This window comes from Lepidochelys kempii, chromosome 5 (assembly GCF_965140285.1).
Source record: "Lepidochelys kempii isolate rLepKem1 chromosome 5, rLepKem1.hap1, whole genome shotgun sequence".
NCBI lineage: Eukaryota > Metazoa > Chordata > Testudines > Cheloniidae > Lepidochelys > Lepidochelys kempii.
This window is the reverse complement of record NC_136384.1, coordinates 66035656-66063365: the sequence shown is the minus strand read 5'-3', so window position 1 is coordinate 66063365 and position 27710 is coordinate 66035656. Positions and strand designations below refer to the sequence as shown.

The 27710-nt window shown below is 41.7% G+C and overlaps 1 protein-coding gene across 3 annotated transcripts; it reads right to left on the bottom strand.

Moving 5' to 3' along the window:
• Positions 1–1410: 1410 nt before the first annotated feature.
• On the bottom strand, positions 1411–27710 carry MACIR (macrophage immunometabolism regulator). 3 transcript variants are annotated; one of them, XM_073344626.2, is made up of 2 exons: positions 27516–27710; positions 1411–3972 (listed from the first exon to the last, which is right to left on the bottom strand). In XM_073344626.2, exon 2 carries the CDS (start codon positions 3950–3952, stop codon positions 3329–3331), a length of 624 nt encoding a protein of 207 aa, XP_073200727.1. In that variant the 5' UTR covers positions 3953–3972; positions 27516–27710; the 3' UTR covers positions 1411–3328. The 3 variants fall into 3 exon arrangements, with proteins under 3 accessions (XP_073200727.1, XP_073200730.1, XP_073200728.1); XM_073344629.2 differs by lacking the exon at positions 27516–27710 and adding an exon at positions 26931–27131; XM_073344627.2 differs by lacking the exon at positions 27516–27710 and adding an exon at positions 26935–27131.

The window sequence follows — 27710 nt, the reverse complement described above, 5'->3', positions numbered from 1 at the left end:
ACCTAGTCACTTCTGGGTGAAATTCAAGATGCTTAAGATAGTCTTTAAAGCTCTGAATGGTCTCCAACAGTTATTTAAAAGGTTGCCTCCTTCCTTATGTGTTGCTGCTACACGTGAGGTCTGCTTAGGTGGGTCTGCTTTTGAAATCTGATTTCTGAGGTCAGTAGCAGGAGATTCTCAGTTGAGCCTCAGAAATCGGGGTGAAGTCCTGAATCTATCGAGGTCACTGACAAACTTCCACTGATTTCAGTGAGGCCAGGACCTCAACCTCTGTCTGTTACAGCCAGAGTTTAGAAAAACTCATATCGTGCTACAAGTGTTTTGGTTTGATTAGGCTTTTGAGTAAACTATTTTTAAAATATGTATGTATCTATTTTGCCTGGTTGGTTGATATCATGAACCAAATTGGAATTTAGGAAGGGAAAAGCTGAATTCTGAGCTGTTTTTAATGATTTCCTATAGCAGCTATTAGTCTATGCACTATGTATCAGAATTTGTATGTATGTACTTCAACACCCATTTACCTCCCTGAATATGCTAAGTCAACTCTGTTTTAAGTGAAAACATTGTTTCTCTAGGCTTCACAAAGCCCTATAATACTCCCAAGAATGTAAGGCTGGTCTCAGTACATCAGTAAGTTAGCCATGTTTTCCTAATTTATCATGAAGTTGCTTTTGTTTTGCTAGCCCTGTATAAGGCAGAAATAGTAAGTCTCACATTACCACCCTTCTGATTTTGTACTGCTACAGAAAAGACTTTGCCCACTCAAAGATTCTTTTTGTATTGATGGATCATTATAGACTGAAGCTCTATAGTCAAGATAACCTGTGAGGATCTCACTTTCATGATTCAGAATTGTTCAGATTCCATTTCAATGCATCTTTAGAGTTTAAGGACTTTAATGGCAGACACTGCACCAGGAAAGCAAGAAGACAGCAATGGATTTCACTGGGCTGAGATTTTCGCTTTCTTGTAAGCGTAAGAGCCACTTTATATGCTCTGAAACCTTGACTGAGAGTATCATTGGTTGAGAGGATTCTCAAAGCATCAGGCATTCAATTTTGTATGTGAAATTGCATGCCTAATTGGCATACACCATTACCACAAATGAGCACATACATCTGTTATTTGCATGAGCAAAGGGACAGTTAGATGCATGCACTGACTTAATATTTCACATTGGCATTTGGTCACACGCATCCCTGCCAGTCTGCATGTGTAGCATACAACTGCAGCAACAGCATGGACACTTGCGTACTTACAGTTGCACATCTGACTTTCTGAAAATCAGGCCTCAGGAATCTAAATGCTTCATGCAGTCCCAAGCTAACACAGGACTTACGGTTTTGAAACACTTATCTGCCAGTGACCTCTCATTTTCTGCACATCAAAGCACGACACAACAATATATATATTTACATCACCCTTTTATTTCATAGCCAGAAATACAGTTCCATAGGGTAAAAATCAATAAATAGTGATGTTTAATCATTAAACATAAAACCCATCTCTCTTTGGCATCTGACAGTATTCTGTTTGTGAAACTAGAGATTATATAGGAATAGTTTAGAGATCATTCTTCAATACAATAAGTTCACAGAGGTGCAGTTTACTTTAAAATATACATCAGCTGTAAAGATTCCTAACATACCTAAAAAAATCAACCAAACCAGTAGAATGCAAACTATCCACAGGCTCTTCACTGTAGCCAACTACAACTGTGGAGTAAGTGAATGGATGAAAAGAATTCTTGTTTTTCCACAACACACACTCTGCACTAGTGCTTTCCATTCATTCTGAAGAAAATCAGAATTGTGCCAGGAATGACTGACCACTTAAAAATTATTTCTATTTCATAGACATGGTGCTTATTTAAATCTTTAACTTCTAAATAACTTGCTGAGCAAAACCAAGCATGGTTGCACACTGCCTCAGTAATAACTTGCACCTTTAAAAAAAGACAAAGAATGAAAAATAGTACTTTTACAAAGGCAAGCTACATATATTTTCCAAATATATTTAAGTTTGCAGTAGTTAAAACTGCATTTCCTGCCATGGTTGGACATGATTTCTTAAGCAACAAATTAAGCCAGTGCATTTGATGTAAATTGTTAAATCCAGATTCAGCACTTCAAGGCTGCTATAGAAGCACTCTATGCCTTCAAAAGAATTCAGGCATCTGGATTTTTAATTTTAAAAAGTGTTTAGTGCTGCAAATAACTGGAATTTCCAGTGCAGTGCTAAAGTTGTGTTTTTAACACCTTCCAAAAGTACGTATGTAATATAATTATGATTTAAAAATCAAAAATTTCATTCAATGCTATTTTCTGATGTAGACATTCTAATCTATATATTGGAATCTAAAGTGGATCCTTGTTTATATGTCACGACAATGTAAAACCCGCAAAATTTATTACAGTAAATCCTCTTAAAATTTAATTGTGGCACCTTAGAGACTAACCAATTTATTTGAGCATGAGCTGTAGCTCACGAAAGCTCATGCTCAAATAAATTGGTTAGTCTCTAAGGTGCCACAAGTACTCCTTTTCTTTTTGCGAATACAGACTAACACGGCTGTTCCTCTGAAACCTGTCATTAAAATTTAATGAAAATCTTTATTTCCAGAATGGTTCTTTTTTAAAAAATATTTCAAATACTTATTTAACCAAAGTTTTTAAAAAAGAGGAAGGAAGAAAGAAGCAAAGCAACCATGCCCATGTGCAACTAAAAAATAACTGTTCAATAATTTTAAGTAAAAATAAACCTTTGTTCATTTGCATCAGTGAAACGTTTTTCTAGCGCAGACCCAATTTCAAAATGTTTAAACTGGATTGTTTTAAATAACAAGTAGTTCAATTCAGGTTCACATTCTTTTCTGTAATACAACAAATCATTACCATACATACATTTTATTGTAAAGTCTAGAAAATGACAAAAGGAGAACTTGATGCTTATCCAACAGCAACTTCCAATAGCAAGCCAAATTAGCAACAACTAAGTAGACACCATCACCAATGTCTGAGTGTCAAATCACTGTAAATACTAGATACCTGTACAAAAGCCTTTTCTTTGTTAAAAAGTGTCCCAAAGAAATGTCCACCAATTGCAGTCAGATTTTCTTCAGAAATTAATCTCTCTGAAAAGATTTTCCCCTCCAAATATTTGTGACATTTTGAGTGTTCAAAATTGTATTCAACAAATAACGTTCTGATAACACTTAGCTGATACAACCACCTACCATGTGGACACTCATGTACACAGTACAACAGTGGATTTTTGCAGCCGTGAAGAAATTACCAGGAGTTGGCTTTAACTTCCACGTGGTAGTTCATGTGTTGTTTCTAGCAAACATACGGTCCCCTCTTAGGGTAAGGTGCTGGAGCTGGTATTGTAGCACTTCTGTGTCAGCAGGTTCCTTGATGTTCATTTTGTCTAAATTGAGGTAGTCCAGAGATTTAGAGTGAGCCCTTTTACCTTTGAGGAGACAAAGAGGCAGAGGACCATGAAGTGCCTTGTAGGGTTCATATGGTAAAGCCTTAGTGCATTTATCCCCTGAGCTGGGCATCCGTCTTCTCCTCCTTCCATTTACAGCTGGGATCTCATATGGCTGGTAGTATCTACTTCTCGCTTTGTACAACCGTGAGGAACGTGTAAGTCCTGAATCAAGTTGTTTGGAGCGCACGGTGGACACAGCTTCCACTTTATTTTCCTCACTTCCTGTACACTTCTGGGCTAACTTCAAGAGCTCCTCACCAGTTGTGAAGCCAACCAAGTAGTTAGAATCCATGTGAAGGATCTGATAACCTGAAACTGTCCGTCGCATCGGTGAGCATGGGGTGCTGGAGCATCGAGGTTTCTCTGCTTCCACTTTGCCTGTAGAACTCACCTCTGCAATAGGGAAGGGAAGCGTCGCTATGGTAGTTCTGGTCTCTCCATTTATGTCAACTTCCATTTTAATACAATTCTACTCTCCTAAAAATAAAACAGACCTGAATTAGAAATACAAAAACCACTTATGAAGCCCTCTGATGAGCAGGATTATCTCTGGAAGCATAATGCTTCTAAACTTACTTGGGTCAGAAAATGCAGGCGGTACCTCTCTATCCAGTCTCATATCTCATTCTACAAAGTGTCTTAAAACAAGGTATCAAATGCACTTCATTCCTGTCTCTCAGAATTACTTGGCCAGTTTTAACCAAGAATGCCACAAAAATGTTCAGTTTCAATACAAAAATTTGTGTTGTCTTTCTGTGAACACAGCATTCTATCTATTCAAGTACAGGCAGTTTATTTCGTATAGTGCTATTTTTAACTGGACAAAGCACAATATGAATATTCTTTCCAGTTCCTACACCTGAAATCTTTTAAATCTGTTCTAAAAGTGTTACACTCCCTTTCCTCTAAGGCCATCTTCACAACAACCCATTATTGCATGTAAAGTAATTTCCAGATATGTTCAACCACAACAGGGAAATATTGGCATGTAATTCTAGTAAATGCTTGAAAAATTTACCCAATAGCAACTTGCCCAAAGACTAGACCTATTAGCCAAGTCTGAATATACTTGTGAAGTCATGGTCTCCTCCTCTCTCTACATTTGAAGAAAGGAAACAGTTGTGTATTAGGCCCTAGTGAGAGGCCTCTGGGCTGTTTAGATTAGCCCTTTTCATAGATGGCCCCAACCCCCCACTCAAAAGATTTAACAACTTTCTCCATTCAAAAGAAGAAGCTTCCGACTCACCCACATGTGATGCAATTATCCAGGTAAACCACCAGCATATTTTAATTTACCACATCACAAACATATATAAGAGTTATAAAATGTTATTGAACTGCACTTCCCAGAATACCACAACCTTAAAATTAAGATTCACACTCCATTCCAGCCACAGGAAGCACACACTTACAAGAAACTCCTTCCAGTAAGACCAGGGTAGTACTGACGGACATGAAAGAGAAAGGGAAACAGGCAGGCAAGCTCCCCTATGAAGCATAATTCTGAGCTTTATTACTGAACAGCCCCTGGATCTGACAAACTTTCCATAGTTTGCCACCAGGGGAACTATTTTATCACACTCCATGGGAGCTTTGCTACTGATCTCCATCCTGAGGTTGAGGAGATTGGGGAGTGAAGACAGAATCAGAAATTGCAGTGGGAAGAATGAAGGAAGGTGACAGATGCAGTATTGACATCTGGAATAGATTCCTAAACATCATGAGACTGACTTAAAAATCACACGATTAAGAGAAAATTATGTTGTTCAAACATCAGAAGGTAGAGGAAAATGTAACGGGAAGCTTCCTCATACACAATTTGTGCACGATATCTCAGATTCAAAATTCAACCTTAAATGCAAAATGTAAGACTGCCTCATGTTTGCTTGGAGGGAGAAAGCCACTACTTACCCTCTACTAGATGACAGGTTTCAGAGTAACAGCCGTGTTAGTCTGTATTCGCAAAAAGAAAAGGAGTACTTATGGCACCTTAGAGACTAACCAATTTATTAGAGCATAAGCTTTCGTGAGCTACAGCTCACTTCATCAGATGCATATCGTGGAAACTGCAGCAGACTTTATATATACACAGAGAATATGAAACAATACCTCCTCCCACCCCACTGTCCTGCTGGTAATAGCTTATCTAAAGTGATCATCAGGTGGGCCATTTCCAGCACAAATCCAGGTTTTCTCACCCTCCACCCCCCCACACACAAATTCACTCTCCTGCTGGTGATAGCCCATCCAAAGTGACAACTCTTTACACAATGTGCACGACAATCAAGTTGGGCTATTTCCTGCACAAATCCAGGTTTTCTCACATCCCCCCCACCCCCATACACACACAAACTCACTCTCCTGCTGGTAATAGCTCATCCAAACTGAACACTCTTCAAGTTTAAATCCAAGTTAAACCAGAACATCGGGGGGGGGGGGTAGGAAAAAACAAGAGGAAACAGGCTACCTTGCATAATGACTTAGCCACTCCCAGTCTCTATTTAAGCCTAAATTAATAGTATCCAATTTGCAAATGAATTCCAATTCAGCAGTTTCTCGTTGGAGTCTGGATTTGAAGTTTTTTTGTTTTAAGATAGCGACCTTCATGTCTGTGATTGCGTGACCAGAGAGATTGAAGTGTTCTCCGACTGGTTTATGAATGTTATAATTCTTGACATCTGATTTGTGTCCATTTATTCTTTTACGTAGAGACTGTCCAGTTTGACCAATGTACATGGCAGAGGGGCATTGCTGGCACATGATGGCATATATCACATTGGTGGATGTGCAGGTGAACGAGCCTCTGATAGTGTGGCTGATGTTATTAGGCCCTGTGATGGTGTCCCCTGAATAGATATGTGGGCACAATTGGCAACGGGCTTTGTTGCAAGGATAAGTTCCTGGGTTAGTGGTTCTGTTGTGTGGTATGTGGTTGTTGGTGAGTATTTGCTTCAGGTTGCGGGGCTGTCTGTAGGCAAGGACTGGCCTGTCTCCCAAGATTTGTGAGAGTGTTGGGTCATCCTTTAGGATAGGTTGTAGATCCTTAATAATGCGTTGGAGGGGTTTTAGTTGGGGGCTGAAGGTGACGGCTAGTGGCGTTCTGTTATTTTCTTTGTTAGGCCTGTCCTGTAGTAGGTAACTTCTGGGAACTCTTCTGGCTCTATCAAGCTGTTTCTTTACTTCTGCAGGTGGGTATTGTAGTTGTAAGAAAGCTTGACAGAGATCTTGTAGGTGTTTGTCTCTGTCTGAGGGGTTGGAGCAAATGCGGTTGTATCGCAGAGCTTGCCTGTAGACGATGGATCGTGTGGTGTGGTCAGGGTGAAAGCTGGAGGCATGCAGGTAGGAATAGCAGTCAGTAGGTTTCCGGTATAGGGTGGTGTTTATGTGACCATTGTTTATTAGCACTGTAGTGTCCAGTAAGTGGATCTCTTGTGTGGACTGGACCAGGCTGAGGTTGGTGGTGGGATGGAAATTGTTGAAATCATGGTGGAATTCCTCAAGGGCTTCTTTTCCATGGGTCCAGATGATGAAGATGTCATCAATATAGCACAAGTAGAGTAGGGGCTTTAGGGGACGAGAGCGGAGGAAGCGTTGTTCTAAATCAGCCATAAAAATGTTGGCATACTGTGGGGCCATGCGGGTACCCATAGCAGTGCCACTGATCTGAAGGTATACATTGTCCCCAAATGTGAAATAGTTATGGGTAAGGACAAAGTCACAAAGTTCAGCCACCAGGTTAGCCGTGACATTATCGGAGATAGTGTTCTTGACGGCTTGTAGTCCATCTTTGTGTGGAATGTTGGTGTAGAGGGCTTCTACATCCATAGTGGCCAGGATGGTGTTATCAGGAAGATCACCGATGGATTGAAGTTTCCTCAGGAAGTCAGTGGTGTCTCGAAGGTAGCTGGGAGTGCTGGTAGCGTAGGGCCTGAGGAGGGAGTCTACATAGCCAGACAATCCTGCTGTCAGGGTGCCAATGCCTGAGATGATGGGGCGCCCAGGATTTTCAGGTTTATGGATCTTGGGTAGTAGATAGAATATCCCAGGTCGGGGTTCCAGGGGTGTGTCTGTGCGGTCAGTTTGGATGAGCTATTACCAGCAGGAGAGTGAGTTTGTGTGTGTATGGGGGTGGGGGGGATGTGAGAAAACCTGGATTTGTGCAGGAAATAGCCCAACTTGATTGTCATGCACATTGTGTAAAGAGTTGTCACTTTGGATGGGCTATCACCAGCAGGAGAGTGAATTTGTGTGTGGGGGGGTGGAGGGTGAGAAAACCTGGATTTGTGCTGGAAATGGCCCACCTGATGATCACTTTAGATAAGCTATTACCAGCAGGACAGTGGGGTGGGAGGAGATATTGTTTCATATTCTCTGTGTATATATAAAGTCTGCTGCAGTTTCCACGATATGCATCTGATGAAGTGAGCTGTAGCTCACGAAAGCTTATGCTCTAATAAATTGGTTAGTCTCTAAGGTGCCACAAGTACTCCTCTACTAGATGGTGAAGCTGCCATTATAGTCTTCCACATTCCCTTCCCTATCGTAACAGTGACCATCTCAGTCTTCTGTTCCATTCATGTGCCCCTCTCCCATATTTGTCCTCCCTTCCCCCTCATCTCCTACCCCTCATTCTTTCTCATGTGCCCACATCTGTCTCCTGCCCCTCAGATTCTCCTCCACACATTCCACCTTTCCCATTGCCCTCCACATTCCCCTAGACACAAACACTCCCCCAGTTTCCCTCCCTTCTCTTGGATTTTACCTTCCCAGCATCAACTATTCCTCACATTGCCTCCCTCTGTCTCCTCCTTCCCTAAAGGCAGCCTGGCTAATTCCCATTGGGATCAATGGAAGGCATTGGCCATCTTTGCTAGGAGATGCCAAAGCTTCCTCCTGCCAAAACTGTAAAGAATTAGGCCTGGGCTACACTGTGGGGGCTTCGAACGCAACTTCAGCTACGCACAAAGCATCTTAGTTCGACTTACTTGGCCGTCCTCACGGGGGCGAGTCGACCGCGGCAGCTCCCCCCTCGACTCCACTTACTCCTCCTGCCGAGGTGGAGTACAGGCATCGATTCGGGGATCGATTTACCGCGTCTAGACAAGACGCAATAAATCGATCCCCCCTATATCGATCTCTACCCACCGATCTGGCGGGAAGTGAAGATGTACCCCAAGAGGCCATTTTAACCTGAAGCCAGCCTGTGGCCTTGGTCTTATGTTAACAACAATGGGACATGGCAGCCATTTTGAAGCAATTTCTTTATGTGTTATGAACCAAATATTCTCTGGAGGAGATTTTACTCACCAGCCCTTGACAAATAAACTTTCAGTTATGAAGAGAAAGTGAATAAAAAAATATCCTTTAACCCTAAATACTTCTTTTCATCAATTACCCATAGTACTGGACCTACTCAAGATTAATCTCTATCAATCTTGATCAATCTATTAATCTCTTTTGTATAGACTTAAACTCTTGTTTTAAAGATATGATGACAATATAACATGAGAACCATGATAAATTTCAGCCAAAAACCCAACTTGAAACATTTCCTATTAAAAGGATATTATGCAAAAATCTAGCCAACACGACACAGAAGATTCAAAGGGCATAAAAACAAACATGGAAATTTAAATCTGAAAGGCCACCTACACAAAATAAAAATAGAAATTGATGCCCCAGTTTAATCTTAAGTATGTAATTTAATTATGGAGTCAATCCAACTAATAATGGAAGTAATTGGCATTTGCTATCCCTTGCATCTTTACCTCCTTATCTAGGCACCAAGACAATACAGACAGTCAAGAATGCTGAGCTATTACAGTCAGAGGTATTCATGCCTTACAGTTCTTCATGTTAAATTATAATTTCTATAACCTCAAGACCAACGTTATTGGAGGGGCAGTATGGGAAAGCTTGCACTGAAACTTTTGGGCCATCCTGGGCCTGCAGCCAGAGAACTTCAACATCTAGCAGTGCCAGATCTTTAACTTTGATGTTTTATCCTCCCCCACCATAAAGCAAAGCAAAAATACTTAGAAATATTTTTGATAATACCTTTTAGAGAGATTGAGCAGTTTTCTTAAAAGATACTGCACAAGTATCAAAAAGGTTATAAAATACTAGAGGAGTTAATTCCTAACTTTCTTGCATCACTTCATATCCATATAAATGATTAAAACTACCAAATCTGCTTTCTGTACTGGTGTTTTTACACCTTCTCTAAAAAAAATGAAAGTTATTTGTCTAAAATAAAGCTAAAAGAAAGGCATTTACGCTTAAACCCTGAAGTCTGGAAATCAAACAGAACCAAATAAAAAAGTTTTATTACATCAAGTGCTCTTTCACTACTAAGTTTAATTCACTTCAGTTCAAAACACGGTATCTCCTGCTACCAAAAAAAGGGCAAGAAAATATCAGCATCCCATAGAGAGTTTAATTGGGGGAAAAGACCAGGATGGTCTTTATAGGAACAATAAAGTCTCTCAAGAGCCAAAAGTGGCATCATACAGAGTGCAGACAAGAACATCCCCAAAATCATCAGTGTTCCAAGTCTAACACTGAAGTTTCAAAATGCAACACGATTTGTACTGTCTCTCTATTTTTGTAGAGCTTTTCATTGCAACGTCATAGATTGCAGAGGAACTGGGAAACATTTGAAAGGGATGGGTAGGATCTGAAAAAGCAGAGTAGGTATGTTTAAGTGGAACAACTAGGACTAGATGAATATTAGAAGCTTCACAGGGAGGGAAATGCTAATTACTGAAAGAAAGGATCCTATTGTTAAGGACCAGCACTGAAACTCAGATGTGTGTTCAGCTCTGCCACAGAGTTCATGTGATATTTTGGGAGGTCAATTAGTTGCATTGTGGCTTATTTTCCCCACCTGTTAAAAAAAGGTAAGAATATACTTTCCTGTCTCAGAAGGAATAGTATAAGGAGCTGTCATAAATATAAAGGGAAGGGTAAACCCCTTTGAAATCCCTCCTGGCCAGGGGAAAGCTCCTCTCACCTGTAAAGGGTTAAGAAGCTAAAGGTAACCTCGCTGGCACCTGACCAAAATGACCAATGAGGAGACAAGATACTTTCAAAAGCTGGGAGGAGGGAGAGAAACAAAGGGTCTGTGTCTGTCTGTAGTCATCTTGGCCGGGGATAGACCAGGAATGGAGTCTTAGAACTTTTAGTAAGTAATCTAGCTAGGTATGTGTTAGATTATGATTTCTTTAAATGGCTGAGAAAAGAATTGTGCTGAATAGAATAACTATTTCTGTCTGTGTATCTTTTTTGTAACTTAAGGTTTTGCCTAGAGGAGTTCTCTATGTTTTTGAATCTAATTACCCTGTAAGATATCTACCATCCTGATTTTACAGGGGGGATTTCTTTATTTCTATTTACTTCTATTTTTTATTAAAAGTCTTCTTGTAAAACACTGAATGCTTTTTCATTGTTCTCAGATCCAAGGGTTTGGGTCTGTGGTCACCTATGCAAATTGGTGAGGCTTTTTATCCAACATTTCCCAGGAAAGGGGGGGGGTGCAAGTGTTGGGAGGATTGTTCATTGTTCTTAACATCCAAGGGTCTGGGTCTATAGTCACCTAGGCAAATTGGTGAGGCTTTTTACCAAACCTTGTCCAGGAAGTGGGGTGCAAGGTTTTGGGAAGTATTTTGGGGGGAAGGACGCGTCCAAACAGCTCTTCCCCAGTAACCAGTATTAGTTTGGTGGTGGTAGCGGCCAGTCCAAGGATAACGGATGTAATATTTTGTACCTTGGGGAAGTTTTGACCTAAGCTGGTAAAGATAAGCTTAGGAGGTTTTTCATGCAGGTCCCCACATCTGTACCCTAGAGTTCAGAGTGGGGGAGGAACCGTGACAGGAGCAAATCATTAATGTTTGTGAGGTGCTCAGATTCTGTGGCAATAGGGAATCACAAGTACCCAGAATCTAGATAGTGCAAAAGAGTCTGGCAAATATAAGCAAGGTTTCCTTAAAAGATTTTCAAGCCATATGACTCCAGGAAGTGGGGGGGGGGGGGTGCTATCTGCCACTAGGTGGTTCATTAAGAGTTTACTGGTTAGATAATTCTAATCTTTACCAGTAGGGTGAAGGTGGTGACAGTGGAAGTAGTGACCAGGGCTCAAGGTCCTAATCACACTCAATTCTCAATAAATTAACAGATGGCTGAGCATACATAGCACCTTGCAGGAAGTTATCAACAACTTGCGAGGTGGAACCATAAATCAGTTTGCCTAGTCCTCCTCGCCATTCTTTAAAGTTGAACTTTTACACTGAAGCAAAGAAAAAAGTTGAAGAAATGTGCCTGGTCAGTGTTTCTCAGTTTGCATTTTGATGCTGAAGAAGACTTCTCCTCAGAGCTCAGGTCCTGAGTGAAGTCTGACACCACAATACACTGTTTTGGAAGCAATTCCAACTCAGAGTTCAGAATTAAGACTTCGCTGCAGAATCAAACAAGAGGAAGGTGAACAAGACTGGACGGCTGATCTAAGCCATTTCTTCATACATAGTAAAGGGTTGTGGAATACATACCTAAAAGGTAAATGGATTATGCTTAACCAATACTTAAGCTCTCTCCATCTGCAAGTCATTAATTTAATTAAAATAATTTGATTTTACAACATCTTTATAAACTTCAAATAATGTAACCACCACTTAACTGAAACTATTTACACTTCACAAATTTAAAAGCAAACAAACAATAATTCAGATGGAACCCCTCATCAGTTTTAAACTTGCTGTGGACCCAACTTCTACTTTATGCATAGGTGTTTTCAATGCATTTTGCATTCCTCTAAAGCTGACAAAAAGTCTACACTCTATAACAATGAGCCAAACAGATAATGTTGTTTATGTGTCTTCTACTTCTTTACAAAGCCACTAAAATATCAGGATGCTTCAGGAACAGTTCACGGGTATTTCTTTTTCCCTTGCAAGACAGTTAGTTACCTTCCCATGACAGCAATTACCAATAAATAATCAGCTTGGCTTATACCAAGGCCTGGATTTAGTAATCTTATACGCATGCTACAAAGTCTTCTTTTCTCACAGGAATGTGGCAAAGACCTGGTTCTTAAGGCTTGTCTACACAAGCATTTGTACCATTTTAATATCTGTTTAGAAATCCACACAACCCTTCTGGGGAGGCAGTTATACCAATATAAAGGTGCTTACCTTAATACAGGTTTCAGAGTAACAGCCGTGTTAGTCTGTATTCGCAAAAAGAAAAGGAGTACTTGTGGCACCTTAGAGACTAACCAATTTATTTGAGCATGAGCTTTCGTGAGCTACAGCTCACTTCATCGGATGCATACCGTGGAAACTGCAGCAGACGTTATATACACACAGAGATCATGAAACAATACCTCCTCCCACCCCACTGTCCTGCTGGTAATAGCTTATCTAAAGTGATCATCAAGTTGGGCCATTTCCAGCACAAATCCAGGTTTTCTCACCCTCCGCCCCCCCCCCCCCCACACACAAACTCACTCTCCTGCTGGTAATAGCTCATCCAAAAGTGACAACTCTCTACACAATGTGCATGATAATCAAGGTGGGCCATTTCCTGCACAAATCCAGGTTCTCTCACCCCCTCACCCCCCTCCAAAAAACACACACACAAACTCACTCTCCTGCTGGTAATAGCTCATCCAAAGTGACAACTCTCTACACAATTCAGAGTAACAGCCGTGTTAGTCTGTATTCGCAAAAAGAAAAGGAGTACTTGTGGCACCTTAGAGACTAACCAATTTATTAGAGCATAAGCTGATGAAGTGAGCTGTAGCTCACGAAAGCTTATGCTCTAATAAATTGGTTAGTCTCTAAGGTGCCACAAGTACTCCTTTTCTTCTCTACACAATGTGCACGATGATCAAGGTGGGCCATGTCCAGCACAAATCCAGGCTCTCTCACCCCCCCCTCTTTTTTTCCAGGACACACACACACACAAACTCACTCTCCTGCTGGCAATAGCTCATCCAAACTGAACACTCTCCAAGTTTAAATCCAAGTTTAACCAGAACATCTTGGAGGGGTGGGTAGGAAAAAACAAGGGGAAATAGGCTACCTTGCATAATGACTTAGCCACTCCCAGTCTCTATTTAAGCCTAAATTAATAGTATCCAATTTGCAAACGAATTCCAATTCAGCAGTTTCTCGCTGGAGTCTGGATTTGAAGTTTTGTTGTTTTAAGATAGCGACCTTCATGTCTGTGATTGCGTGACCAGAGAGATTGAAGTGTTCTCCGACTGGTTTATGAATGTTATAATTCTTGACATCTGATTTGTGTCCATTTATTCTTTTACGTAGAGACTGTCCAGTTTGACCAATGTAAATGGCAGAGGGGCATTGCTGGCACATGATGGCATATATCACGTTGGCGGATGTGCAGGTGAACGAGCCTCTGATAGTGTGGCTGATGTTATTAGGCCCTGTGATGGTGTCCCCTGAATAGATATGTGGGCACAGTTGGCAACAGGCTTTGTTGCAAGGATAAGTTCCTGGGTTAGTGGTTCTGTTGTGTGGTATGTGGTTGTTGGTGAGTATTTGCTTCAGGTTGCGGGGCTGTCTGTAGGCAAGGACTGGCCTGTCTACCAAGATTTGTGAGAGTGTTGGGTCATCCTTTAGGATAGGTTGTAGGTCCTTGATGATGTGTTGGAGAGGTTTTAGTTAGGGGCTGAAGGTGACGGCTAGTGGCGTTCTGTTATTTTCTTTGTTAGGCCTGTCCTGTAGTAGGTAACTTCTGGGAACTCTTCTGGCTCTATCAAGCTGTTTCTTCACTTCAGCAGGTGGGTATTGTAGTTGTAAGAAAGCTTGACAAAGGTCTTGTAGGTGTTTGTCTCTGTCTGAGGGGTTGGAGCAAATGCGGTTGTATCGCAGAGCTTGGCTGTAGACGATGGATTGTGTGGTGTGGTCAGGGTGAAAGCTGGAGGCATGTAGGTAGGAATAGCGGTCAGTAGGTTTCCGGTATAGGGTGGTGTTTATGTGACCATTGTTTATTAGCACTGTAGTGTCCAGGAAGTGGATCTCTTGTGTGGACTGGACCAGGCTGAGGTTGATGGTGGGATGGAAGTTGTTGAAATCATGGTGCAATTCCTCAAGGGCTTCTTTTCCATGGGTCCAGATGATGAAGATGTCATCAATATAGCACAAGTAGAGTAGGGGCTTTAGGGGACGAGAGCTGAGGAAGCGTTGTTCTGAATCAGCCATAAAAATGTTGGCATACTGTGGGGCCATGCAGGTACCCATAGCAATGCCGCTGATCTGAAGGTATACATTGTCCCCAAATGTAAAATAGTTATGGGTAAGGACAAAGTCACAATCAGCATGCACATTGTAGGGAGAGTTGTCACTTTGGATGAGCTATTACCAGCAGGAGAGTGAGTTTGTGTGTGTGTTTTTTGGAGGGGGGTGAGGGGGTGAGAGAACCTGGATTTGTGCAGGAAATGGCCCACCTTGATTATCATGCACATTGTGTAGAGAGTTGTCACTTTTGGATGGGCTATTACCAGCAGGAGAGTGAGTTTGTGTGTGTGTGGGGGGGGGGGGGGCGGAGGGTGAGAAAACCTGGATTTGTGCTGGAAATGGCCCAACTTGATGATCACTTTAGATAAGCTATTACCAGCAGGACAGTGGGGTGGGAGGAGGTATTGTTTCATGATCTCTGTGTGTATATAACGTCTGCTGCAGTTTCCACGGTATGCATCCGATGAAGTGAGCTGTAGCTCACGAAAGCTCATGCTCAAATAAATTGGTTAGTCTCTAAGGTGCCACAAGTACTCCTTTTCTTTTCACCTTGATACAGTTTATTTCTGTAAACAGATTCTATCCACATTTGTGCTCACTTAATTATATCTGTTCTAATCAGATAAAACTGATATAAAAAAGTGACTACACCAGGCCTTAGATTGGAGAAATTGGAATTACAGCAGTCAAATTAGTTGCAGTAGTACAGGTGGTTTGCTTGTGCAATCTGTAATCTGATATTTAGCGAGACAACTGAAATTTCTACTAATGACTAACGTTGGCGAAGTTGCTGCTGTTTGTTTTAAAAGTACTGTGATAAGCCTAATGCTAGGGATAAGCTGTGGAGAAAATAAAACAAACAGTCCATGCACCTATAGCACCTTTCATCTTATGATTTCAAAACACTTTACAAAGGTGGTAAAATAGCAATAATTTACAGAGAAAATGAAGCACACAGATTAATGACAGATCAAGTTAACCTGAAAATCAGCGATCCAGTCAGGAATAGAGCCCAGGTCTGCCCCTTAGTCACTTGCTCTGCTATCTATAAATGATTTTTAATAATCTCTTAAAATCACTACTTTGTTATGTGTATAGTTTGTCTCTGTCCTCCTTCTCCTCTCCCCCCCCCCCCTTTTTTGCTATATGGATGTTCAAAACAAAAAGTATACTGATGATTGCCCTGGTCTCCCTGACTTTGTAAAATGCTCTCATATTGTTCACTGGTTGGGAGGTACCACCTCCACTGAAATAATGGTTCATTTTGGAGAATTGAGAGCAACAATGAACTCAGCAAACTGTGTCAAATTAAGTTTCTCCGTTCTGTTTTTGTTTGGGGTTTGGTTTTTTTGCAATAAACGTTAGATTTCTGTGCTCCAACCCTCAAACAAGTCCTTATAATACACATACACAGACTCAGCATATTTATCTGCTTTCCAAAAACAATAATAAAAACAACTAGCCTTTACACATTTTCCTTTCTGGAGACGAATTTGGCATCTGTCTATTAGTGCTCATGTAAGACCGTGAAGACATCTGACTCATGCAGTTCTTTAAATAGAACCAAAGACACAGATGAAGCGGGGTGATGTACAGAAGGTACTGTAGTCAGTATACGCCAAGTCAGTACAAAAATCTAAGCCACAGTGTTCAGAAATCTCTTCAATTTGGCCCAAGTCCCCGCAGCCAATTTGTCCAAAAAGAGATTCAGGCCAAGGGGTCAACTGCATCAGATAAAGAAATTAAAGAGGAAAACATCAGTAACAATTTTACAGTCCTTGAACCTACCACTTCACTTTGGTATTTGTGTTTTTTAAAACATCCCCAAAAAAAGGAATTTATATGTGTAATATACTGTAGAAGTATTGGCATAGAAGGGAAGATTTTGTTCTTTGCTAATTTATTTTAATACTTTAGAAGTGCTTTATATAAAAATTATATACATCACATGAACTTTATTTCTCTTCAACTTCACGAAAGAATGTAGCGAAGTGACACATATGGCTGTGACAACTGAAGGTCGGCAACTAACGGAAGTTACTAGATCGCGGGCCCTGGTTCTCATGGGAAACTTCAATCACCCTGATATCTGTTGGGAGAGCAATACAGCAGTACTCAGACAACCCAAGAAGTTTTTGGAAAGTGTAGGGGACAATTTCCTGATGCAAGTGCTGGAGGAACCAACTAGGGGCAGAGCTCTTCTTGACCTGCTGCTCACAAACCAGGAAGAATTAGTAGGGGAAGCAAAAGTGGATGGGAAGCTGGGAGGCAATGACCATGAGATGGTCGAGTTCAGGATCCTGACACAAGGAACAAAGGAGAGCAGCAGAATACGGACCCTGGACTTCAGAAAAGCAGACTTTGACTCCCTCAGGGAACTGATGGGCAGGATCCCCTGGGAGAACAACATGATGGGGAAAAGAGTCCAGGAGAGCTGGCTGTATTTTAAAGAATCCTTATTGAGGTTACAGGAACAAACCATCCAGATGTGTAGAAAGAATAGTAAATATGGCAGGCGACCAGCTTGGCTTAACAGTGAAATCCTTGCTGATCTTAAATACAAAAAAGAAGCTTACAAGAGGAAGATTGGACAAATGACCAGGGAGGAGTATAAAAATATTGCTCAGGCATGCAGGAGTGAAATCAGGAAGGCCAAATCACACTTGGAGTTGCAACTAGCAAGAGATGTTAAGAGTAACAAGAAGGGTTTCTTCATGTATGTTAGCAACAAGAAGAAAGTCAAGGAAAAGTGTGGACCCCTTACTGAATAAGGGAGGCAACCTAGTGACAGAGGATGTGGAAAAAGCTAATGCACTCAATGCTTTTTTTGCTTCTGTCTTCACGAACAAGGTCAGCTCCCAGACTACTGCACTGGGCAGCACAGCATGGCGAGAAGGCGACCAGCCCTCTGTGGAGAAAGAAGTGGTTTGGGACTATTTAGAAAAGCTGGACAAGCACAAGTCCATGGGGCCGGATGCGCTGCATCTGAGAGTGCTAAAGGAGTTGGCGGATGTGATTGCAGAGCCATTGGCCATTATCTTTGAAAACTCATGGCGATCGGAGGAGGTCCCAGACGACTGGAAAAAGGCTACTGTCGTGCCCATCTTTAAAAAAGGGAAGGAGGGGGATCCGGGGAACTACAGGCCAGTCTGCCTCATCTCAGTCCCTGGAAAAATCATGGAGCAGGTCCTCAAGGAATCCATTCTGAAGCACTTAGAGGAAAGTGATCAGGAACAGTCAGCATGGATTCACCAAGGGCAAGTCATGCCTGACTAATCTAATTGCCTTCTATGACGAGATAACTGGCTCTGTTATTCCTTGACTTTAGCAAAGCTTTTGATACAATCTCCCACAGTATTCTTGCCAGCAAGTTAAAGAAGTATGGGCTGGATGAATGGACTATACGGTGGATAGAAAGCTGCCTAGATCGTCGAGCTCAACAGGTAGTGATCAATGGCTCCATGTCTAGTTGGCAGCTGGTATCAAGCGGAGTGCCCCAAGGGTCAGTCCTGGCTCTGGTTTTGTTCAGTATCTTCATTAATGATCTGGAGGATGGCATGGACTGCACCCTCAGCAAGTTTGCACATGACACTAAACTGGGAGGAGTGGTAGATACGCTGGATAGTAGGGATAGGATACAGAGGGACCTAGACAAATTGGAGGATTGGGCCAAAAGAAATCTGATGGGGTTCAACAAGGACAAGTGCAGAGTCCTGCACTTAGGACGGAAGAATCCCATGCACCGCTACAGACTAGGGACCGAATAGCTAGGCAGCAGTTCTGCAGAAAAGGACCTGGGGTTACAGTGGACGAGAAGCTGGATATGATTCAACAGTGTGCCCTTGTTGCCAAGAAGGCTAATGGCATTTTGGGCTGTATAAGTAGGGGCATTGCCAGCAGATCAAGGGACGTGATTGTCCCCCTCTATTTGACATTGGTGAGGCCTCATCTGGAGTACTATGTTCAGTTTTGGGCGCCACACTACAAGAAGGATATGGAAAAACTGGAAAGCATCCAGCAGAGGGCATCAAAAATGATTAGGGGACTGGATCACATGACTTATGAGGAGAGGCTGAGAGAACTGGGATTGTTTAGTCTGCAGAAGAGAAGAATGAGGGGGGGATTTGATAGCTGCTTTCAACTACCTGAAAGGGGGTTCCAAAGAGGATGGATCTAGACTGTTCTCAATGGCAGCAGATGACAGAACAAGGAGTAATGGTCTCAAGTTGCAGTGGGGGAGGTTTAGGTTGGATATTAGGAAAAACTTTTTCAGTAGGAGGGTGGTGAAGCACTGGAATGCGTTACCTAGGGAAGTGGTGGAATCTCCTTCCTTTGAAGTTTTTAAGGTCAGGTTGACAAAGCCCTGGCTGGGATGATTTAGTTGGGGTTTGGTCCTGCTTTGAGCAGGGGGTTGGACTAGATTACCTCCTGAGGTCCCTTCCAACCATGCTATTCTATGATTCTATGAAGTAGCCCAAACAGTATGTTGACACTCTCTGCAAAAATACTATAATCTTGTCAAGGAAATAGCTGTTTTACATATTTGTTAAATGAGAAAAATAAAATGCAGACTGTGCGCTTTATAATCGCTAAGGCAAATTTATATATATGTAATATTTTGTATATGTAGGATAGTAACTATATATACATTGCACGCACAAGTATGATGTGGAAAGTCCTGCTTTGAGCAGGGGGTTGGACTAGATGACCTTCTGGGGTCCCTTCCAACCCTGATATTCTATGATTCTATGATTCATGTCACTAAATCCCCTGATGGAACTGTATACTTGTATAACAATTGTTTATTTTTGTCAGAAAGGATTATTTCCATTATAATAAGAAGCTCAATAAGAATCCTGCAGTACACACAAGGCAAAAGTTGAATCACATAGCTGAAAGAAATAAAGTTCACCCAAAATAAACTCACAAGAGATGTCACTGTAGACCTTCCAGAGGACCTTGGGAAGAAGCAGGCATATTAATTTGGTTCAAACATCCTACAGACCAAATATAGACATTTCTCAAAAACAGATACAACTGAAACCAAACAAATACAACTAACTGAGGAACTGTCTTTCTGAATGCACTTGAGATGATGACAATAATTATTAACTTCATGCCACAAATTATAGTGCTTGTCATAAATATAAAGGGAAGGGTAACTTTCTGTATACAGTGCTATAAAATCCCTCCTGGCCAGAAGCAAAACCCTTTCACCTGTAAAGGGTTAAGAAGCTAAGGTAACCTTGCTGGCATCTGACCCAAAATGACCAATGAGGGGACAAGATACTTTCAAATCTGGAAGGTGGGCGGGGGGAAGAAAACAAAGAAACAAAGAAACAAAGAAACAAAGAAAACCTGTCTGTCTATATGATGCTTTTGCCAGGAACGAATGAGAAATGCAGCCTTCCAACTCCTGTTAAGTTAGTAAGTAATCTAGCTAGAAATGTGTTAGATTTCCTTTTGTTTAATGGCTGGTAAAATAAGCTGTAATGGATGGAATGTATATTCCTGTTTTTATGTCTTCTTGTAACTTAAGGTTTTGCCTAGAGGGATTCTCTATGTTTTGAATCTGATTACCCTGTAAGGTATTTACCATCCTGATTTTACAGAGGTGATTCTTTTACCTTTTCTTTAATTAAAATTCTTCTTTTAAGAACCTGATTGATTTTTCATTGTTCTTAAGATCCAAGAGTTGGGGTCTGTGTTCACCTGTACCAATTAGTGAGGATTCTTATCAAGCCTTCCCCAGGAAAGGGGGTGTAGGGCCTGGGGGGATATTTTGGAGGAAGACGTCTCTTTCCCTGTTCTTTGTTTAAAACACTTGGTGGTGGCAGCATATGGTTCAAGGACAAGGCAAAGTTTGTACCTTGGGGAAGTTTTTAACCTAAGCTGGTAAGAATAAGCTTAGGGGGTCTTTCATGCAGGTTCCCACATCTGTACCCTAGAGTTCAGAGTGGGGAAGGAACTTTGACAGTGCTGAATACTCTATTCATGCAAATCTGTAACCAGCTTGGGTAGAGCACCCAGCCAAATTAAGCTTCAAATATCTGCTCATCTTCAGAGTGAGAGGCACTATAACTCAGTTTCAAATTATATTTTGTTTTAGGGTCCTATTTAAAACTTAAGAGTATAATGATTACATTAGGACAGATGGTGGTGAAGTGCAAAGTAAAAAAATTCATAGTATGTAACTAAGTTGCAATAAGCTATTTGTTTGTACTTTTGACTCAGAGGCTGAAAACAGTATTCAGAGGTGCTGAGTCAAAATTAAAAACAGCACAGAATGACAAAAAAAAAAGAGGACCTTAAGATGGCGGTACTTTATTCATTCATTTTATAACGTTATCCGTAATGTTAGTAAATCAATACTGCCATTAGGAATTCTATCAGTTCTGGAAAAACATCTTGTGTTGCAGTTCACAGCAAATTTAACATTTCAAGATCCTTTTCAAGAAAAATGACTTACCCAGAAATGAAAATGACTATCAGGTGGTAAAGGTGGGGGAAATACACATTGTTTATATTATCTTATTGAAAGGTAAAACCCCAAAACTCTTTCCGCACCAGAGAGGCTACTGGGATAGGAAAACAGACTCTGAAGAATTTAAATGAGGTATCCAAAAGCAGATGGGATCCACAATTGTCAGACATTTCTTTCTTAAACAGGCAGATCCTGTGTTCTGTGGGCTTGGGAGATATCACAGAACTATCAAACTAGAGAGAAAACTTCAGAGATTAAAATACCCATAAATTGCACACATTCTTCACCAACTGATTTCAGAGTAGCAGCTGTGCTCGTCTGTATCTGTAAAAAGAAAAGGAGTACTTGTGGCACCTCAGAGACTAACAAATTTATTAGAGCATAGCTACAGCTCACTTCATCGGATGCATACAGTGGAAAATACAAAAGGTTCTCCCCCTCTTGCCCCCTGCTCTCCTGATGATAATAGCTCACCTTTCCTGATCACTCTTGTTTCAGTCTGTATGGTAACACCCATTGTTTCATGTTCTCTGTGTATATAAAATCTCCCCACTATATTTTCCACTGTACGCATCCGATGAAGTGAGCTGTAGCTCATAAAAACTTATGCTCTAATAAATTTGTTAGTCTCTAAGGTGCCACAAGCAGTCCTTTTCTTTTGACCAACTGACAAATTGTTCCAAACATACAGAAATATACAGACAAAGCAAACAGCTTAAAAGAAAAACTGAAATGTTACCTCATGAGAGAAAAAATATTCAGATTGGAAAGAAATAAAATATAACATAGATAGTTTTGCAAGAAGAGGCATGAAGACTAGAAGTAAACATAAGACAGCATGACATGACCCTAGCGACTACCTCTGAAAAAAAAATCTGAAGAAGAAAAACAGAAGCCTCCTGAGAGTAAAGTCCCAGATGGTTGGGTGAGAATAAAAAGATGGAACTGAAGTCAAACTGAACTTATCATTCAAGTGAAAGAATTTTATCTAAAAGCTGTAACAACCTGACAAGGAAGAATGGCAGCTTTCAAAAGGCAAGACAAGTTGCCGTCACAGGTGAAGTAGCAAAAACCTTTAAGGAAAAGTTGCCCTGAATGATTACATTGTCTGAATTACATTGTAACTGATGCTCCAAACACTAGGAAACAGGGCTTTGGAGCGGAGCCCAGAGCTGGAGAGCAGAGCACAGCTCCAAAGCCCTGCTAGAAAAGACAGAATACTTGGCAGAGAGGACCCCCAAGACATTCAAAACAACCTGTAATAACAGGTCCTACAAAACACAAAAACAAAAAAACCCCAACAACCCCACACCACCTACTTCTAGTTAACAGCTTGCCCATTCTTCAAGGACAAAATTTAACAAGATGCTCTAAGTAGAAAAAAAAAGATGGCCCAGAGAAGTATACCATAAATGCGATCAGAATCACAAATGAATTACTGAGGAATCAGAATTGGCACATGTGACAACCAGCTCATCCTGTAGATGTGACAGCCAGTGGACTAGACTGGCATGATTGAGTGTATACCTTATATGGACAAAAAGGCATGGACTTCAAAAGTAGCTTTGGACAAATGCATTTTGTATGAGTAGGCTAAATTAATAAACTTGCATGAGTAGACATTGAAAACAGTGAAAAGAGAAAGGCCAGACAGAAGGCCATTTAACTTTTAATAACTCATTGGGAAATAATTTAAGAAAATTCAATATTCTGGTAATATTTTCATGCATTACTAAAGGAAATTCACAAATAATGTGTTTGACAAATTTAACTTTTCCTGAAGATCTACAAGTTCCTTTAAATTGTATTACAACCTTCTTGCTGCATTTAACCATCTGTTAACAGTTCAGAAAAATCTCCCTGCATTTTCTAATAAAACAACGTTTCCAACCATCACAAGGACATTCCTGTTTGCTACAGTTATAAGTGGTTCTTACTGAATGACTGGGAGCCTTGATTGTGACAAATGAAAAAAAAAAAACCCATACGTTGTAAACAAATTTATTTCCCTACATTGCTAATAACTTAGATTTATTAAAATGAAAATTTTAAAAGAGCCACTTCTCTTGTAATTATTTATTACACTCTGTTTACTTTTTGCATGCAAGTGACAATGCAAATGGATAGAGTACATTTCCTTTTGACTATAGTCAATTTCACCTTAAGAATGAGACCTTGAATGTTTTGCTTCCAAACATGTTTATTGTTCAGAAAGAACTAAACTAACTTCTAAAGCTTGTTTTCACATTTTTAATTTTGGAACACCTGATTTACCCAAACTTCCTGCAATTAAGACTTCAATTACCCTGTTTCAAAAAAAATTAGAAGCAGAAAAATAATGAAAAAGTATTTTTACATATCACAAAATTCATTAAATCCTACAAATATATTTTTTCATGAAGTCTTAAAATAAAACAACTCTCCTTAAATGTAGCCTCTTCTACTACTTTGTTAGTCTGACCTATATAGCTTCACATATATAGCAGAACAATGGATGCATGTTTGTTATTACAGCGTATGCTAGCATACCTGGAAATACAGGTCTTTAAGGTTTTTGAATGTGTCATTTCTGAAACAATACTATCCTAAGCTCAACCACTATGTTGGGGACAGCCACTCAAATGAAAAAAATACTATTTATTGCAACTCAGAATGGAAATTTATAACTAAGACTCTGTCATGTAATTCAAATTTATTGCTAGGGTTAAATTCTTTGTTGGTGGAGTGAGCGTCCCGGTCAATTACCCTATTCCAATTTTAAATAGATTTCTGCCTCAGATGACCCATAATCTGTGGGTACATCATCCTTTTAATTTTGCTTCTTTTCAAACACATTCCCATATGCTAAGAAATGCTGAAAGCTATAAATGCTCTTTACTCATTTATACAAATGTAATGTGAGTCCAAGATAAAAGACTATTAAAAGCCAAATTGCACTTGTTTATACACCAGACTTGCCTCAAATTTACTGTTAATGTCACCAGACAATTGAACTGAGTATTAGCAGTCAGTCAGTCCATCCGTCTTTATTGTAAAAGCAAGTGTCGGTGTCTGACTGTTTAAGCCTGGTGGCCAAGTAGGCAGCATATGGCCCCTCAAAGGAGAAAAGATAAGAGCCATGCTACAATGCCAGTAGTGCTATGCAAAAATTTAATTTCAGTGATCAAATAACTGTTTTAAATGCTGTTGCCTCATATCCTCTCTCCATCTCAAAATGATTGAAAAATGCCATGCTCCGTGCTTATTAACCTCATAACCCCTTCTCGGCTAGCGAAACATACAAACAGACCAAACCATAATCCAGCAAAACAGCTGAGCAACTAAGTGAGCAGCACTGCACATGACACTGGAAAAGGACAAGAAATCCCATTCGGGAAGGGGACCCTGATTTACATACATTTCCCCAGATGGAAAAAAGGAGGGTGTCTTTTTCATCATGGTGAAGACAACTTGTGCATCTGAGAGACTGCTTCTCAGCTCTCATGTCAGTAACTCACAGTCCCCTTCTGAGGTAAATCATTAGTCTCTCTCTCTCTCACTCACCATACAGAGTTCCACTGAGTTCAAATGATGGCGGAACAGAAGACATTCAACCACTGCCAGAGGTACAAGGTCATCGTCACAGCACATCAACCAGCCCCCCCTCTGCAATTGCACATCCCTCTGCAATTACTAACCAAATGTCTCCTAACCATATCTGTATAACTGCAGTTCTCTACCCTCAATTCACTACCATATGCAGCTATTTAAATATATACACATAACTATCTGAGTGTCTGCTCAAGGTGAGGTTATGCATGTAATCTCAAACACATATTAGTACACATCACATGCATTAAACACGTCTCCAATATATTAAACAGATGCAATGGTATATAAACATATTATATACAGTACATCGAAGTAGAGTGAGTTTAGGCTATAAATAACGGAAACAAAACTATATAATAAGCTCTTATCAGCAGGAACACTGTTTTCCTACATATTTGTTGAGCACTTGGAACAATGTGCACCATACCCTGATTGGGGCCTATGGACACTACTACAATCTAAATAATATGCCGAGGGAGAGGGAGCAGAGCACACCTGAGACACACATTACTCTGTCAAACCAGAAGCAGCTTGCCAGCTAATATATTTGACTAAGTAAATGCTCTGGTGTGTGTGAGTGTTGGATAAACACACTAGAGGTGTGCCATATAGACGTTATACAAGGTGCACTATATACCTCCACTCCAAATTTTTGTTAACTGAAAGTTAAATGCAGAATATAAAATCTAAACAACTATTTTAAGGCAAACAGAAATACGGATAGTGGTGAACTTTATTATGTCTAGACTGAATGGTCTGAGGTTGGAGTTCAGGTTCTCCATTTGAGTGGAACTTGGAAGAACTGGATGATGAGCACTGTGGTTAGTTATATATGGAAAATTAAAAGAAATTTGTTGTGGAGCTGCAGAGTCTGTGTTTTAATCTGGGAGTTAAAAAGATGTGGGTGGTGAGATCAATGAGCCAAGGCTGGTGCTAAATTTACGGATGATTTCTTAGGGTTTTAGTGATTGCATTGATAGGAAATGCACTTCAGCAACCTTAATTCAGTTAAAGCTTTTAATGTGAACATTTCCCAAGTTTCTGAAGATGGGTAAGCATAGATATCTACGTTAAATAGATTATTTATCTCCTAAACCATATCTTAAAAGCCCAACTGCTCTGCCATGCCCCTCCACTGCCCAGCCCCAATGCATTTTTTTTTGAAGTTTTTATATATTAACTGGGGGAAGCTGACTCCTACATGAGGAAAATAGGGGTAATTGTTTTGCAGGGGGGGAAGGCAAAACAGACCTGGAGAGAAACTCTACTTTGACACAGAACATGCCATAAAGGAGCTCATCTTCAGCCCCACTTTGCCCCTCATGCTATCCACAAGACAAGTGGGGGGATTCGGGGAGAAGCCGTGCTGTGTGAAAGAAGAAGGGTAAGGTGCATGCATGCACTATATACATGGCTCTGAGTTGAAAATGGAGCGAAGTCTGTATTTGCAGAAGCACCAAGGGCTCCCAGCCCACCAAAAGGGCTGCTGCCCAAGATGCAGGGTAGCACCAACTACTCATGCATTGCACATGTAGACTAGGCTCCCTTCTCCAACCCTGCCCCTGCACAATCTCACTTCAAACACCTCACATCCTCTACTGCCCAGCCTAAATTCCATGGCTCAAGGATAATGGAAGCATATCTGAGGAATGGCTGGACAGCTTCAGAGAACTAGAGTAGCTGATAGAATTTAACAGTCCCACTGGCTTTTCTTACTAAAGCTAAATTAGGTTAAAAAGAATAAAGGTATTAGCTCTTTCTGCTCAAGATTAAAAGTGTTAAGCTGTCCTCCTATCCCTTATAGATGAAGTTTGGAGTTTGTTGTACTGTGGCTATTTAACTATAGGGGGCTGATACCCTGCCACAGATACTCTACAATCTTTGCTTTATATCACTGCACATGTACATACATGCCAGACCCTGTTCATCTTCTCTCCCACCACACGTTACACGCCACCGATGTTCTACAATGCACACACATGATACAACTGCTGAACTACAGGACCCTGCATACAACCCCCCCCACACACAACACAACACTGTACAGTATATTGCCGTGCATGCACACACCCTATTTCACAACTACACACTACAACACTGCTTACCTACCACAGCGACTCTGACCACTGCACAACATATCCTCCAGGCCAATGCTGTTCGGTGAACCCTATCACCACGCGCCCTGCAGCTATGCCACACCGAGGCGCTCCAGCGAGCCGGCAATATGTACCACCACCCCAGGCACACGCAGTGTGGACCATCCACCGGCCGGAACACGTGCCCCCTGACTCAATGACAAGCAGGGAGACGCGAGCGCCCTGCCCCCGCACGCTACACGCCCCAGGCCCTGTGCAACCCCCCGCCCCGCGCGCGCGCCCCGCACACCGGCGGCAGCGGCGTCACCCACCGCCCCGCGTCGCGCAGCTCACGCCCAGCGCGCAGGCGGCACCCGGGCCAGGGGCGCACCCCGCGGGCGCAGCGCGCCAGCCACCGCGGCTGCGCGCAGCCAGCCAGGGCGATGCCGCCGGTTCTCCCGCTCCAGAGCCAGAGCCAGCGCCCCCCTCCCCGCTGGCACGGGGGGCGCCCTCCCTGCACCGGCAGGGCCCGCGGGGAGCAAGGAGCCGGCCCGGCCTTGCCCCGGCTGCTCAGCGAGCGGGGTCGGCCGCAGCGCCCCACCCCCGCGCTCCTACCTGGGGTCCAGGGCGCCGGGGCCCGGCTGGCAGCGGCGTTGGGGAAGGAGGCAGCGAACGCGGGCAAGAGACACAGAGACGCCGCGGAGTCCCGCCCCGCTCCGCCCCCAGATCACACGGGCCCAGGGCGGGGACTCGGGCGGGCAGGGCGCCAGCTCGCTGCGCTGCGAGCAGGGGGCCCCTCCTGGCGCTTCA